This window comes from Salvelinus namaycush, unplaced genomic scaffold (genome assembly GCF_016432855.1).
Source record: "Salvelinus namaycush isolate Seneca unplaced genomic scaffold, SaNama_1.0 Scaffold244, whole genome shotgun sequence".
In the NCBI taxonomy this organism is placed as follows: Eukaryota; Metazoa; Chordata; class Actinopteri; order Salmoniformes; family Salmonidae; genus Salvelinus; species Salvelinus namaycush.
Window position 1 is genome coordinate 193,460 of NW_024059275.1, and position 15,471 is coordinate 208,930.

At 48.4% G+C, this 15,471-nt stretch overlaps 1 protein-coding gene across 1 annotated transcript in view; it reads left to right on the forward strand.

Annotated features, from left to right (window-relative positions):
* The window catches only part of alms1 (ALMS1 centrosome and basal body associated protein), a 61,988-nt gene that overhangs the window by 16,690 nt on the left and 29,827 nt on the right, over nucleotides 1-15,471 (forward strand). Inside the window, exons 9-10 of the mRNA XM_038984486.1 lie at nucleotides 3,733-5,529; nucleotides 13,081-13,196. Of these exons, the coding sequence (XP_038840414.1) occupies nucleotides 3,733-5,529; nucleotides 13,081-13,196 (1,913 nt within the window). The remainder of the gene's footprint in view (nucleotides 1-3,732; nucleotides 5,530-13,080; nucleotides 13,197-15,471) is intronic.

Genomic DNA, 15,471 nt, shown 5'->3' on the forward strand with positions numbered 1-15,471 from the left:
CATCCTATAGGACAGCCTTCTGAAGGTAGGTAGGTAACCATCCTAAAGGACAGCCTTCTGAAGGTAGGTAGGTAACCATCCTATAGGACAGCCTTCTGAAGGTAGGTAGGTAGGTAACCATCCTATAGGACAGCCTTCTGAAGGTAGGTAGGTAACCATCCTAAAGGACAGCCTTCTGAAGGTAGGTAGGTACCCATCCTATAGGACAGCCTTCTGAAGGTAGGTAGGTAACCATCCTATAGGACAGCCTTCTGAAGGTAGGTAGATAGGTAGGTAATCATCCTAAAGGACAGCCTTCTGAAGGTAGGTAGGTAGGTAGGTAACCATCCTAAAGGACAGCCTTCTGTAGGTAGGTAGGTAGGTAGCCATCCTAAAGGACAGCCTTCTGAAGGTAGGTAGGTAACCATCCTATAGGACAGCCTTCTGAAGGTAGGTAGGTAACCATCCTATAGGACAGCCTTCTGAAGGTAGGTAGATAACCATCCTATAGGACAGCCTTCTGAAGGTAGGTAGGTAACCATCCTATAGGACAGCCTTCTGAAGGTAGGTAGGTAGGTAACCATCCTATAGGACAGCCTTCTGAAGGTAGGTAGGTAACCATCCTATAGGACAGCCTTCTGAAGGTAGGTAGGTAGGTAGGTAGGTAACCATCCTAAAGGACAGCCTTCTGAAGGTAGGTAGGTAACCATCCTAAAGGACAGCCTTCTGAAGGTAGGTAGGTACCCATCCTATAGGACAGCCTTCTGAAGGTAGGTAGGTAACCATCCTAAAGGACAGCCTTCTGAAGGTAGGTAGGTAACCATCCTATAGGACAGCCTTCTGAAGGTAGGTAGGTAACCATCCTAAAGGACAGCCTTCTGAAGGTAGGTAGGTACCCGTCCTAAAGGACAGCCTTCTGAAGGTAGGTAGATAGGTAGGTAACCATCCTAAAGGACAGCCTTCTGAAGGTAGGTAGGTAGGTAGGTAACCATCCTATAGGACAGCCTTCTGAAGGTAGGTAGGTAGGTAGGTAACCATCCTAAAGGACAGCCTTCTGAAGGTAGGTAGGTAGGTAGGTAACCATCCTAAAGGACAGCCTTCTGTAGGTAGGTAGGTAGGTAGGTAACCATCCTAAAGGACAGCCTTCTGAAGGTAGGTAGGTAGGTAGGTAGGTACCCATCCTAAAGGACAGCCTTCTGAAGGTAGGTAGGTAACCATCCTAAAGGACAGCCTTCTGTAGGTAGGTAGGTAGGTAGGTAGGTACCCATCCTAAAGGACAGCCTTCTGAAGGTAGGTAGGTAGGTAGGTAACCATCCTATAGGACAGCCTTCTGAAGGTAGGTAGGTAGGTAGGTAACCATCCTAAAGGACAGCCTTCTGTAGGTAGATAGATACCCATCCTATAGGACAGCCTTCTGAAGGTAGGTAGGTAGGTAGGTAGGTAACCATCCTAAAGGACAGCCTTCTGTAGGTAGGTAGGTAGTTAGGTACCCATCCTAAAGGACAGCCTTCTGAAGGTAGGTAGGTAGGTAGGTACCCATCCTAAAGGACAGCCTTCTGAAGGTAGGTAGGTAGGTAGGTAACCATCCTAAAGGACAGCCTTCTGAAGGTAGGTAGGTAGGTAGGTAACCATCCTAAAGGACAGCCTTCTGAAGGTAGGTAGGTAGGTAGGTAACCATCCTAAAGGACAGCATTGTGAATTTATTGATACCATTTCATCCTTCCACAAGATATAGTCCTGAAACAAATCTAGGGTTGCTACCCAAGCTGGCTGGTCGTTTGTTCTATCGGTTCAGTTGCCAGAGACATTGGGTCTATTTGTTCTGTATCTATGGACGCGACCCAGTCGTTCAGTATCTATGGACGCGACCCAGTCGTTCTGTATCTATGGACGCGACCCAGTCGTTCAGTATCTATGGACGCGACCCAGTCGTTCTGTCTCTATGGGACGCGACCCAGTCGTTCTGTCTCTATGGGACGCGACCCAGTCGTTCAGTATCTATGGGACGCGACCCAGTCGTTCAGTATCTATGGACGCGACCCAGTCGTTCAGTATCTATGGACGCGACCCAGTCGTTCAGTATCTATGGACACGACCCAGTCGTTCAGTATCTATGGACGCGACCCAGTCGTTCTGTATCTATGGGACGCGACCCAGTCGTTCAGTATCTATGGACGCGACCCAGTCGTTCAGTATCTATGGGACGCGACCCAGTCGTTCTGTATCTATGGACGCGACCCAGTCGTTCTGTATCTATGGGACGCGACCCAGTCGTTCAGTATCTATGGACGCGACCCAGTCGTTCTGTGTCTATGGACGTGACCCAGTCGTTCTGTATCTATGGGACGCGACCCAGTCGTTCTGTATCTATGGGACGCGACCCAGTCGTTCAGTATCTATGGGACGCGACCCAGTCGTTCTGTATCTATGGACGCGACCCAGTCGTTCTGTGTCTATGGACGCGACCCAGTCGTTCTGTGTCTATGGACGTGACCCAGTCGTTCTGTATCTATGGACGCGACCCAGTCGTTCTGTATCTATGGGACGCGACCCAGTCGTTCAGTATCTATGGACGCGACCCAGTCGTTCTGTGTCTATGGACGTGACCCAGTCGTTCTGTGTCTATGGACGTGACCCAGTCGTTCTGTATCTATGGGACGCGACCCAGTCGTTCAGTATCTATGGGACGCGACCCAGTCGTTCAGTATCTATGGGACGCGACCCAGTCGTTCTGTATCTATGGACGCGACCCAGTCGTTCTGTGTCTATGGACGCGACCCAGTCGTTCTGTGTCTATGGACGTGACCCAGTCGTTCTGTATCTATGGACGTGACCCAGTCGTTCTGTATCTATGGACGTGACCCAGTCGTTCTGTGTCTATGGACGCGACCCAGTCGTTCTGTATCTATGGACGCGACCCAGTCGTTCTGTACCTATGGACGTGACCCAGTCGTTCTGTATCTATGGGACGTGACCCAGTCGTTCTGTCTCTATGGACGCGACCCAGTCGTTCTGTATCTATGGACGTGACCCAGTCGTTCTGTACCTATGGACGTGACCCAGTCGTTCTGTATCTTTGGGACGTGACCCAGTCGTTCTGTATCTATGGGACGCGACCCAGTCGTTCTGTATCTATGGGACGCGACCCAGTCGTTCTGTATCTATGGTCGCGACCCAGTCGTTCTGTCTCTATGGACGCGACCCAGTCGTTCTAAATGTTCCGTTGCCAGGCTGGCTGACAACGTTCTTATTCCTTTGCTTGCTAGCTATCCAACTACGGCTAAATTATAGTCACGTCAAACAGAATAACAACAGTAGCTGCATTTGCATTTTGTTTAAGCTGTTTTCTAGTGACATTTATTTGGATACATCCATAACAATGAGCTAATGAGATGCGATTTCACCTGGCATAGAAAATGTGTTCTCTCGTCAGGACACTGTTGTTCAGAGGAGCTAGCCAACAACACAGCTAACACAATCACTTCTAACTGAAGCTGGAAACACTGAAAACTAGCTACACTTCGTCTCCATATAGTGGAGATCCAGTTTATAAATTGCCTGGCTGGGCTGATGTGGATTGCACGGGTCAGATGGAACAGAGTAAATAGTCATTTTAACGTCATAGATTTAGCCGGTGGCAACTTGTGGAATAGACACCGTCTGGAATGCGGTTTTAACCAATCAGCATTCAGGATTAGACCCACCTGGTTGTATAATAAAGTAACTTCCTCTCTTCTCCCGTGGTGTTCCCAGGCGACAGCCCTCATAAAGGAGAGTTCTCGAGGTCCAGCCTGCTGTCTGTGGCCTCAAGCATGTCTCTACCTCTCAGTGTGGACAGCCTCCATCTCCATCCCATAAGGAGCCAGGCAGAGAACACCAGGGACTGCCTGTCCCCGTCTCCGGGACCAGACAGAGACAGGTCTCCCAGCCAGGGCAGTCTGAGGATGGCCCTCTGCCCCCTGGATATCTCAGTGGAGAACACAGTGGTCCAGGACTCCCAACAGGATCCTCATTGTCTCCAGCCATCCTCCCCTGCACCACAGTCCACCCAGCCCCAAGACCTCCACCTCTACCAGATCCCTGCACCACAGTCCACCCAGCCCCAAGACCTCCACCTCTACCAGCTCCCTGCACCACAGTCCAATAATCAAAAGTACCCTGGCTTGCTTCCGGACCTACAATCCTCTGCGCCACAACAGAGAGACAGCAGAGTTAATGTCTCTACCCAGGCTGCTATAGAGCTGGCAGGGAGGCTTGAGTCCAGTTCTGACAGCTTATCTCAGTACAGAGACAGGGTCAAAAACAGCTTATCTCAAAACAAAGATGGCGACCGAGACAGTTTATACAGGGACAGAGACATCTTGTCTCAATACAGAGACAGAGCAGTAGCAACCTGTCCCCAGGTTAACACCACCATGGATCGTAGTAATCCTGACGATTCCTTCGTAGGCTCCCAGACTCTGCAGGACATTAGGCTTTTGCTGGGCCGGGCTGAAAACATTGTGTCGGGTGGCTCCTCCTCCTCTGGCGCCTCCTCCCACCTCCTCCACTCTGACGATGACATCCTGCTCCTCTCTCTCAGGAGGAAGATGGAAGGATTCCAGGACTCCTCCTTCACCTCCTCCTCTGGTGGGGCCGGAGTGGGGGACCTAAGGAGTCACTCCTCATTGCTTTGGGCCCGCTCCTCCTCTGACTCCATGCTACCGGGGGTTAGGAAGAGAGATGAGAGCTCTGCCTACAGCGGGGAAGGTCATGTCAGGCTAACCAGAGAAGCAGAGCACCAGTCCACACCCGCCAGAGAGGAGTCTGGGAGACTACTACAGGACAGAGAGCATTATGGGAGACCACAGGACAGTTCTGAAGACAGAGAGCATTATGGGAGACCACAGGACAGTTCTGAAGACAGAGAGCATTATGGGAGACCACAGGACAGTTCTGAAGACAGAGAGCATTATGGGAGACCACAGGACAGTTCTGAAGACAGAGAGCATTATGGGAGACCACAGGACAGTTCTGAAGACAGAGAGCATTATGGGAGACCACCACAGGACATCTCCGGCGGTAGCTCCACCTTCCTCCTGACCGAATCCGTGCGGAGGGCGGAGCCTGAGGGCTGCAGTGCCGGCCTCTCGGACACGAGGATTGGCCCTGTGCTGTTGTCAGTTATGCCGGTCAGCCAACCTGGTCCCTCATTGGGTGATGCTGTCGGTGGCAAGCTGCAGCAGGCTTCAACAACAACAGTGGGAGGAGGGAACACAGTGCAGGTGGCTCCAGCAGAAGAAAACTCTTCCTCCTCTTCGTCCTCCTGTCCCGTGGGCTCTGAGCAGGGGTGCGGAGGTCTGTCTGAGCAGGGGTGCGGAGGTCTGTCTGAGCCGGCCCAAGGTGGGGATCAGGGTGGAGATGCTCTGAGTGATGGTGGTAGCAGCAGTGGTAGTTCTCTAGCAGCCAGGGTAGCCAGGTTGCTCCAGAGTGAGTCTCCAGCCACGGTGGTGTCCCTGTCCAGCCGAGCTAGTACCGCCACCGCAGACCTGGAGGAAAGCAGAGCCAGAGGTCAGTAACTAACCACTACCGAGGCTTCGACCCTAAATGGAGCCCTAATTCTGTAGTGCACTACTTTTGACCAGGGCCTATTGGGCTCTGAGCAAACGTAGTGCACTAAGTAGGGAATAGGGCTCCATTTGGGAGTGTGATGCACTAACAGTACTGTCGTGGTAATTTCCTGTATTACTCAATAAAGAGAGAGAGAGAGAGCCAACCACACACAAGTCAGAGTTAAATTATATATTCCATCTTTAATATATATACAAGCTTCACCAAAGCCCTTTTAATGACTCTCAGATCAATTCAGTGTCTATAAATGAATTCTCTGAGAGTCTCTACAAAACAATTCTTAGTTTCATTTGTAGCCAAGATACACCCCTCTCAACTTACAAAGAATCCTTTACCCGAAAGAGGAGTATCCTATCGCTAGACAGCCTCAGCTATAAATCATCGTTCAGTTTGATCTCCCAAGACAAGGTTTCAATCTCATGCTTGGTACTTCACTGTCTACCAAAACGTTACCTCATCCAATGGCATATATCAATTGTCATTTGAGATACTCCCATCTCAAATACACCCCCTCCTGGATAAGCTCAGAAAAGACAGTGAGCCTCTTAGGTAATATACCAGATCAAGATAAGGGCAACCTCAGAGGGGAAATACAATGGTTCCAAACACGGCCAAACTCCTTCCCCCCATGAGAAAAGTAGGGAGTGACTGGCGTACAGACATTGTATGAGAACTAACTGGTTCCCCATTAATAACGCCATCCCTTCACATGGTTTAGGAATAGTTACAGACACATTCCCATAAGAAAACAACGTTCCACTCTGTCCTCCTCCCCTTCTGATATTCTACATAGCACCACATGGTTTAACAGATACATTGACATATGAAGACAAGCCTGACCTCTCCCCTCTCTGGGCCCCAAGTTACTAATCCCTAGCTCAGAAGGGAAAATGCACTGCCAACCCTATAGTCCAAAGGGCACCATTCTAATGACAAGTATCTCACAAGCATATGATGAAAATAACATCTTATCTATGTTACTTAGCTAAATCTGATTCTGCCACGACAGTACCCTACCTAGGGTCTGCTTACCACAAGTATTGGGTAGGGATTAACACCGGTAACTGTCCCGGGAACACTTTACACCCCCCCAAAAACATTTTTTTTATGACAAGACATGGGAAATGACAACATTTTCCCCAATGTGGCACTAATGCAATTCCACAATATACACATGAGCAGCAGCAGATTGGCACGTTATCCAACCAGCTAGAAGCCTTTAGCCTAGCGTATTTACTTGACACAAAGTCGACATAAGTTGGAAGCACACACATGATTGAAACTGCCGAGACCGAGTCGGACTGCACACGAGACCCGAATGCAGTTTAAGAGTTCTCATCAGAACTGAACATTCGATCTTGCTTTGACCCAAGCCCGGTCAGCTGAAGCATGAGGCCTGGTCTGACCCAAGCCCGGTCAGCTGAAGCATGAGGCCTGGTCTGACCCAAGCCCGGTCAGCTGAAGCCTGAGGCCTGGTCTGACCCAAGCCCGTTAGGTTAGAGTGTAGGGGCGGCAGGTAGCCTAGTGGTTAGAGTGTAGGGGCGGCAGGTAGCCTAGTGGTTAGAGTGTAGGGACGGCAGGTAGCCTAGTGGAGTGTTGGGGCGGCAGGTAGCCTAGTGGTTAGAGTGTTGGGGCGGCAGGTAGCCTAGTGGTTAGAGTGTTGGGGCGGCAGGTAGCCTAGTGGTTAGAGTGTTGGGGTGGCAGGTAGCCTAGTGGTTAGAGTGTAGGGGCGGCAGGTAGCCTAGTGGTTAGAGTGTAGGGGCGGCAGGTAGCCTAGTGGTTAGAGTGTAGGGGCGGCAGGTAGCCTAGTGGTTAGAGTGTAGGGGGGGCAGGTAGCCTAGTGGTTAGAGTGTAGGGGCGGCAGGTAGCCTAGTGGTTAGAGTGTAGGGGCGGCAGGTAGCCTAGTGGTTAGAGTGTAGGGGCGGCAGGTAGCCTAGTGGTTAGAGTGTAGGGGCGGCAGGTAGCCTAGTGGTTAGAGTGTAGGGGCGGCAGGTAGCCTAGTGGTTAGAGTGTAGGGGGGGCAGGGTAACCTAGTGGTTAGAGTGTAGGGGCGGCAGGGTAGCCTAGTGGTTAGAGTGAGGGGGCGGCAGGTAGCCTAGTGGTTAGAGTGTAGGGGTGGCAGGTAGCCTAGTGGTTAGAGTGTAGGGGGGGCAGGGTAACCTAGTGGTTAAGGGGTGGCAGGGTAGCCTAGTGGTTAGAGTGTAGGGGCGGCAGGGTAGCCTAGTGGTTAGAGTGTAGGGGTGGCAGGTAGCCTAGTGGTTAGAGTGTAGGGGCGGCAGGTAGCCTAGTGGTTAGAGTGTAGGGGGGGCAGGGTAACCTAGTGGTTAGAGTGTAGGGGTGGCAGGGTAGCCTAGTGGTTAGAGTGTAGGGGCGGCAGGGTAGCCTAGTGGTTAGAGTGTAGGGGTGGCAGGTAGCCTAGTGGTTAGAGTGTAGGGGGTGCAGGGTAGCCTAGTGGTTAGAGTTGAGGGCGTGCAGGGTAGCCTAGTGGTTAGAGTGTAGGGGGGCAGGGTAGCCTAGTGGTTAGAGTGTAGGGGTGGCAGGGTAGCATAGTGGTTAGAGTGTAGGGGCGGCAGGTAGCCTAGTGGTTAGAGTGTAGGGGCGGCAGGGTAGCCTAGTGGTTAGAGTGTAGATGTGGCAGGTAGCCTAGTGGTTAGAGTGTTGGGGCGGCAGGTAACCTAGTGGTTAGAGTGTAGGGGGGGGGCAGGGTAGCTAGATAAATCAATCAGTGTCAGATTTTTGTTTTCACTGGTTCTGCGTTTGGATATTTGGTAACAATTAGGCTGGGAAAATGTTAGCTAGTTGACCCGGAGCAGCTCTAGCAGGACAGACATTTGACAAACTGACTTGTTGGAAAGGTGGTGTCCTATGACGGTGCCACATTTAAAGTCACTGAGCTCTTCAGTAAGGCCATTCTACTGCCACTGTTTGTCTATGGAGATTGCATGGCTGTGTGCTCGATTTTATACACCTGTCAGCAACGTGTGTGGTTGAAATAGACAAATGTTAGTTTGGTCCTCCTTTTCCTGTAGTCCACGATCATCTCCTTTGTCTTGATCACGTTGAGGGAGAGGTTGTTGTCCTGGCACCACACTGCCAGGTCTCTGATCTCCTCCCTATAGCCTGTCTCATCATTGTCGGTAATCAGGCCTACTATTGTTGTGTTGTCAGCAAACTTAATGATGGTGTTGGAGTCGTGCCTGGCTGTGCAGTTATGAGTGAACAGGGAGTACGGAGGGGACTAAGCACGCTCCCCTCTGGGGCGTGTCAGATGTGTTGTTACCTTTCCTTACCACCTGGGGGCGGCCCGTCAGGAAGTCCAGGATCCAGTTGCAGAGGGAGGTGTTTAGTCCCAGGGTCCTTAGCTTAGTGATGAGCTTTGAGGGTGCTATGGTGTTGAACGATGAGCTGTAGTCAATGAATAGCATTCTCACATAGGTGTTCCTTTTGTCCAGGTGGGAAAGGTGTTCCTTTTGTCCAGGTGGGAAAGGTGTTCCTTTTGTCCAGGTGGGAAAGGTGTTCCTTTTGTCCAGGTGGGAAAGGTGTTCCTTTTGTCCAGGTGGGAAAGGTGTTCCTTTTGTCCAGGTGGGAAAGGTGTTCCTTTTGTCCAGGTGAGAAAGGTGTTCCTTTTGTCCAGGTGAGAAAGGTGTTCCTTTTGTCCAGGTGTGAAAGGTGTTTGTTTTGTCCAGGTGTGAAAGGTGTTTGTTTTGTCCAGGTGAGAAAGGTGTTTGTTTTGTCCAGGTGGGAAAGGTGTTTGTTTTGTTCAGGTGGGAAAGTTGTTTGTTTTGTTCAGGTGGGAAAGGTGTTTGTTTTGTCCAGGTGGGAAAGGTGTTTGTTTTGTCCAGGTGGGAAAGGTGTTTGTTTTGTCCAGGTGAGAAAGGTGTTTGTTTTGTCCAGGTGAGAAAGGTGTTTGTTTTGTCCAGGTGAGAAAGGTGTTTGTTTTGTCCAGGTGGGAAAGGTGTTTGTTTTGTTCAGGTGGGAAAGGTGTTTGTTTTGTTCAGGTGGGAAAGTTGTTCGTTTTGTCCAGGTGGGAAAGGTGTTTGTTTTGTCCAGGTGAGAAAGGTGTTTGTTTTGTCCAGGTGGGAAAGGTGTTTGTTTTGTCCAGGTGGGAAAGGTGTTTGTTTTGTCCAGGTGAGAAAGGTGTTTGTTTTGTCCAGGTGGGAAAGGTGTTTGTTTTGTCCAGGTGGGAAAGGTGTTTGTTTTGTCCAGATGGGAAAGGTGTTTGTTTTGTCCAGGTGAGAAAGGTGTTTGTTTTGTCCAGGTGAGAAAGGTGTTTGTTTTGTCCAGGTGGGAAAAGGCAGTCTTTACATAGTGGTGCAGCCAAGCCAGCAATGTGGCGTAGCGTCCTCTTATTTGGGGAGAACCCTGGCTTAGTGACCATTTTGGGGGTTTTAAACACTTTAAATGGGCAATTCCGATTTTTGCCTTTTTTTCCCTGGCAGTGGTGTAAATTACTTAAGTAAAAAATACTTGAAAGTACTACTTAAGTAGTTTTTATGGGTATCTGTACTTTACTATTTATATTTTTTGACAATTTTTACTTCACTACATTCCTAAAGAAAATGAAGTACTTTTCACTCCATACATTTTCCCTGAAACCCAAAAGTACATGTTGAATGCTTTATCAGGACAGGAAAATGGTCTAATTCACACACTCAAAATAACATCCCAGTCATCCCTACTGCCTCTGATCTGGCGGACTCTCTAAACACATGCTTCATTTGTAAATTAAGTGTTGGAGAGTGCCCCTGGTTATCTGTAAATGGAGTGTTGGAGAGTGCCCCTGGTTATCTGTAAATGGAGTGTTGGAGAGTGCCCCTGTCTATCTGTAAATGGAGTGTTGGAGAGTGCCCCTGGCTATCTGTAAATGGAGTGTTGGAGAGTGCCCCTGGCTATCTGTAAATGGGGTGTTGGAGAGTGCCCCTGTCTATATGTAAATGGAGTGTTGGAGAGTGCCCCTGTCTATCTGTAAATGGAGTGTTGGAGAGTGCCCCTGTCTATCTGTAAATGGGGTGTTGGAGAGTGCCCCTGTCTATCTGTAGATGGGGTGTTGGAGAGTGCCCCTGGTTATCTGTAAATGGAGTGTTGGAGAGTGCCCCTGGTTATCTGTAAATGGGGTGTTGGAGAGTGCCCCTGGTTATCTGTAAATGGAGTGTTGGAGAGTGCCCCTGTCTATCTGTAGATGGGGTGTTGGAGAGTGCCCCTGGTTATCTGTAAATTAAGTGTTGGAGAGTGCCCCTGGTTATCTGTAAATGGAGTGTTGGAGAGTGCCCCTGGCTATCTGTAAATGGAGTGTTGGAGAGTGCCCCTGGTTATCTGTAAATGGGGTGTTGGAGAGTGCCCCTGGTTATCTGTAAATGGGGTGTTGGAGAGTGCCCCTGTCTATCTGTAAATGGAGTGTTGGAGAGTGCCCCTGTCTATCTGTAAATGGGGTGTTGGAGAGTGCCCCTGTCTATCTGTAAATGGGGTGTTGGAGAGTGCCCCTGGCTATCTGTAAATGGAGTGTTGGAGAGTGCCCCTGGCTATCTGTAAATGGGGTGTTGGAGAGTGCCCCTGTCTATCTGTAAATGGGGTGTTGGAGAGTGCCCCTGTCTATCTGTAAATGGAGTGTTGGAGAGTGCCCCTGGTTATCTGTAAATGGAGTGTTGGAGAGTGCCCCTGTCTATCTGTAAATGGAGTGTTGGAGAGTGCCCCTGGTTATCTGTAAATGGAGTGTTGGAGAGTGCCCCTGTCTATCTGTAAATGGAGTGTTGGAGAGTGCCCCTGTCTATCTGTAAATGGGGTGTTGGAGAGTGCCCCTGGCTATCTGTAAATGGAGTGTTGGAGAGTGCCCCTGGCTATCTGTAAATGGGGTGTTGGAGAGTGCCCCTGTCTATCTGTAAATGGGGTGTTGGAGAGTGCCCCTGTCTATCTGTAAATTGAGTGTTGGAGAGTGCCCCTGGTTATCTGTAAATGGAGTGTTGGAGAGTGCCCCTGTCTATCTGTAAATGGAGTGTTGGAGAGTGCCCCTGGTTATCTGTAAATGGAGTGTTGGAGAGTGCCCCTGTCTATCTGTAAATGGAGTGTTGGAGAGTGCCCCTGGTTATCTGTAAATGGAGTGTTGGAGAGTGCCCCTGTCTATCTGTAAATGGAGTGTTGGAGAGTGCCCCTGTCTATCTGTAAATGGAGTGTTGGAGAGTGCCCCTGTCTATATGTAAATGGGGTGTTGGAGAGTGCCCCTGTCTATCTGTAAATGGGGTGTTGGAGAGTGCCCCTGTCTATCTGTAAATGGGGTGTTGGAGAGTGCCCCTGTCTATCTGTAAATGGGGTGTTGGAGAGTGCCCCTGTCTATCTGTAAATGGAGTGTTGGAGAGTGCCCCTGTCTATCTGTAAATGGAGTGTTGGAGAGTGCCCCTGTCTATATGTAAATGGAGTGTTGGAGAGTGCCCCTGTCTATCTGTAAATGGAGTGTTGGAGAGTGCCCCTGGTTATCTGTAAATGGAGTGTTGGAGAGTGCCCCTGGTTATCTGTAAATGGAGTGTTGGAGAGTGCCCCTGTCTATCTGTAAATGGAGTGTTGGAGAGTGCCCCTGGCTATCTGTAAATGGAGTGTTGGAGAGTGCCCCTGTCTATCTGTAAATGGAGTGTTGGAGAGTGCCCCTGGTTATCTGTAAATGGGGTGTTGGAGAGTGCCCCTGTCTATCTGTAAATGGGGTGTTGGAGAGTGCCCCTGGTTATCTGTAAATGGGGTGTTGGAGAGTGCCCCTGGCTATCTGTAAATGGAGTGTTGGAGAGTGCCCCTGGCTATCTGTAAATGGAGTGTTGGAGAGTGCCCCTGGTTATCTGTAAATGGGGTGTTGGAGAGTGCCCCTGGCTATCTGTAAATGGGGTGTTGGAGAGTGCCCCTGGTTATCTGTAAATGGGGTGTTGGAGAGTGCCCCTGTCTATCTGTAAATGGAGTGTTGGAGAGTGCCCCTGGTTATCTGTAAATGGAGTGTTGGAGAGTGCCCCTGGTTATCTGTAAATGGGGTGTTGGAGAGTGCCCCTGTCTATCTGTAAATGGGGTGTTGGAGAGTGCCCCTGGTTATCCATAAATTAAACAAAACAAGACAATGGTGACGTCTGGTTTGCTTAATATAAGAAATTTGAAAAGATTTTTAGCCTACTTTTACTTTTGATACTTAGGTAAATTTTAGCAATTACATTTACTTTTAAATACTTAAGTATATTTAAAACCAAATACTTTTTTACTTTTCTTTCAAGTAGGATTTTACTGGGTGACTTTCACTTTTACTTGAGTCATTTTCTATTAAGGTATCTTTACGTTTACTCAAGTATGATAATTGGGTACTTTTTCCCACCACTGTTCCCGGGACACTCTGGATAAATATGAATTATTCCCGGTATTGAAACTTGGTAGATTTAATTTTTGAAAGCTAATTAAAGATCATCCCCAGGTTATAACATACATGTTGATGTTTGTTCCCAACTTGCCCTGATTGTGTCAAACCCCCAGAGTGGCTGAGGATGAAGGTGTCGGGGCAGCAGTGTGAAACTCTGGAGCTCAACACGGAGGATAGACAACGCATAGAAGAGATCAAGAGAGAGATACTCTTTAAACACCCACTAAAGGTACTGTCATAGTCACTCAATACCAAACACCCACTAAAGGTACTGTCATAGTCACTCAATACCAAACACACACTAAAGGTACTGTCATAGTCACTCAATACCAAACACCCACTAAAGGTACTGTCATAGTCACTCCTACTCAATACCAAACACCCACTAAAGGTACTGTCATAGTCACTCAATACCAAACACCCACTAAAGGTACTGTCATAGTCACTCAATACCAAACACCCACTAAAGGTACTGTCATAGTCACTCAATACCAAACACCCACTAAAGGTACTGTCATAGTCACTCAATACCAAACACCCACTAAAGGTACTGTCATAGTCACTCAATACCAAACACCCACTAAAGGTACTGTCATAGTCACTCCTACTCAATACCAAACACCCACTAAAGGTACTGTCATAGTCACTCAATACCAAACACCCACTAAAGGTACTGTCATAGTCACTCAATACCAAACACCCACTAAAGGCACTGTCATAGTCACTCAATACCAAACACCCACTAAAGGCACTGTCATAGTCACTCAATACCAAACACCCACTAAAGGTACTGTCATAGTCACTCAATACCAAACACCCACTAAAGGTACTGTCATAGTCACTCCTACTCAATACCAAACACCCACTAAAGGCACTGTCATAGTCACTCCTACTCAATACCAAACACCCACTAAAGGTACTGTCATAGTCACTCAATACCAAACACCCACTAAAGGTACTGTCATAGTCACTCAATACCAAACACCCACTAAAGGTACTGTCATAGTCACTCAATACCAAACACCCACTAAAGGTACTGTCATAGTCACTCAATACCAAACACCCACTAAAGGTACTGTCATAGTCACTCAATACCAAACACCCACTAAAGGTACTGTCATAGTCACTCAATACCAAACACCCACTAAAGGTACTGTCATAGTCACTCCTACTCAATACCAAACACCCACTAAAGGCACTGTCATAGTCACTCCTACTCAATACCAAACACCCACTAAAGGTACTGTCATAGTCACTCAATACCAAACACCCACTAAAGGTACTGTCATAGTCACTCCTACTCAATACCAAACGCCCACTAAAGGTACTGTCATAGTCACTCCTACTCAATACCAAACAACCACTAAAGGTACTGTCATAGTCACTCAATACCAAACACCCACTAAAGGTACTGTCATAGTCACTCAATACCAAACACCCACTAAAGGTACTGTCATAGTCACTCAATACCAAACACCCACTAAAGGTACTGTCATAGTCACTCAATACCAAACACCCACTAAAGGTACTGTCATAGTCACTCAATACCAAACACCCACTAAAGGTACTGTCATAGTCACTCCTACTCAATACCAAACACCCACTAAAGGTACTGTCATAGTCACTCAATACCAAACACCCACTAAAGGTACTATCATCGTCACTCAATACCAAACACACACTAAAGGCACTATCAGGAATCACTCCTCAACACCAAATGTATAGGCTCAACTTCCTCACTCTCTGTTTTAAACCATGTGAATGTTGTCTCATTTTGATGCTAGCCTCCTCTCCTTGGACTGGCCAGGTGTGGTGGGTAAAGGTAACTGTGAGGTTTGTCAGTCTCAGGCATGGCATGGTGTGATGTTCCAAGAAATCTGTTTACCTACCTGTTACACCAAGTAGCCTATCCTAGCATCTAAGCAGGTTTTAGACATTTCTCGATTTTGTTGTAGTCCTGAACTAGCTCACCTTATCCACCTTGTCAAGGGCTTGATAATGAGCAGTAGTCCTGAACTAGCTCACCTTATCCACCTTGTCAAGGGCTTGATAATGAGCAGTAGTCCTGAACTAGCTCACCTTATCCACCTTGTCAAGAGCTTGATAATGAGCAGTAGTCCTGAACTAGCTCACCTTATCCACCTTGTCAAGGGCTTGATAATGAGCAGTAGTCCTGAACTAGCTCACCTTATTCACCTTGTCAAGGGCTTGATAATGAGCAGTAGTCCTGAACTAGCTCACCTTATCCACCTTGTCAAGGGCTTGATAATGAGCAGTAGTCCTGAACTAGCTCACCTTATCCACCTTGTCAAGGGCTTGATAATGAGCAGTAGTCCTGAACTAGCTCACCTTATTCACCTTGTCAAGGGCTTGATAATGAGCAGTAGTCCTGAACTAGCTCACCTTATCCACCTTGTCAAGGGCTTGATAATGAGATGTTGTCCTGAACTAGCTCACCTTATCCACCTTGTCAAGGGCTTGATAATGAGCAGTAGTCCTGAACT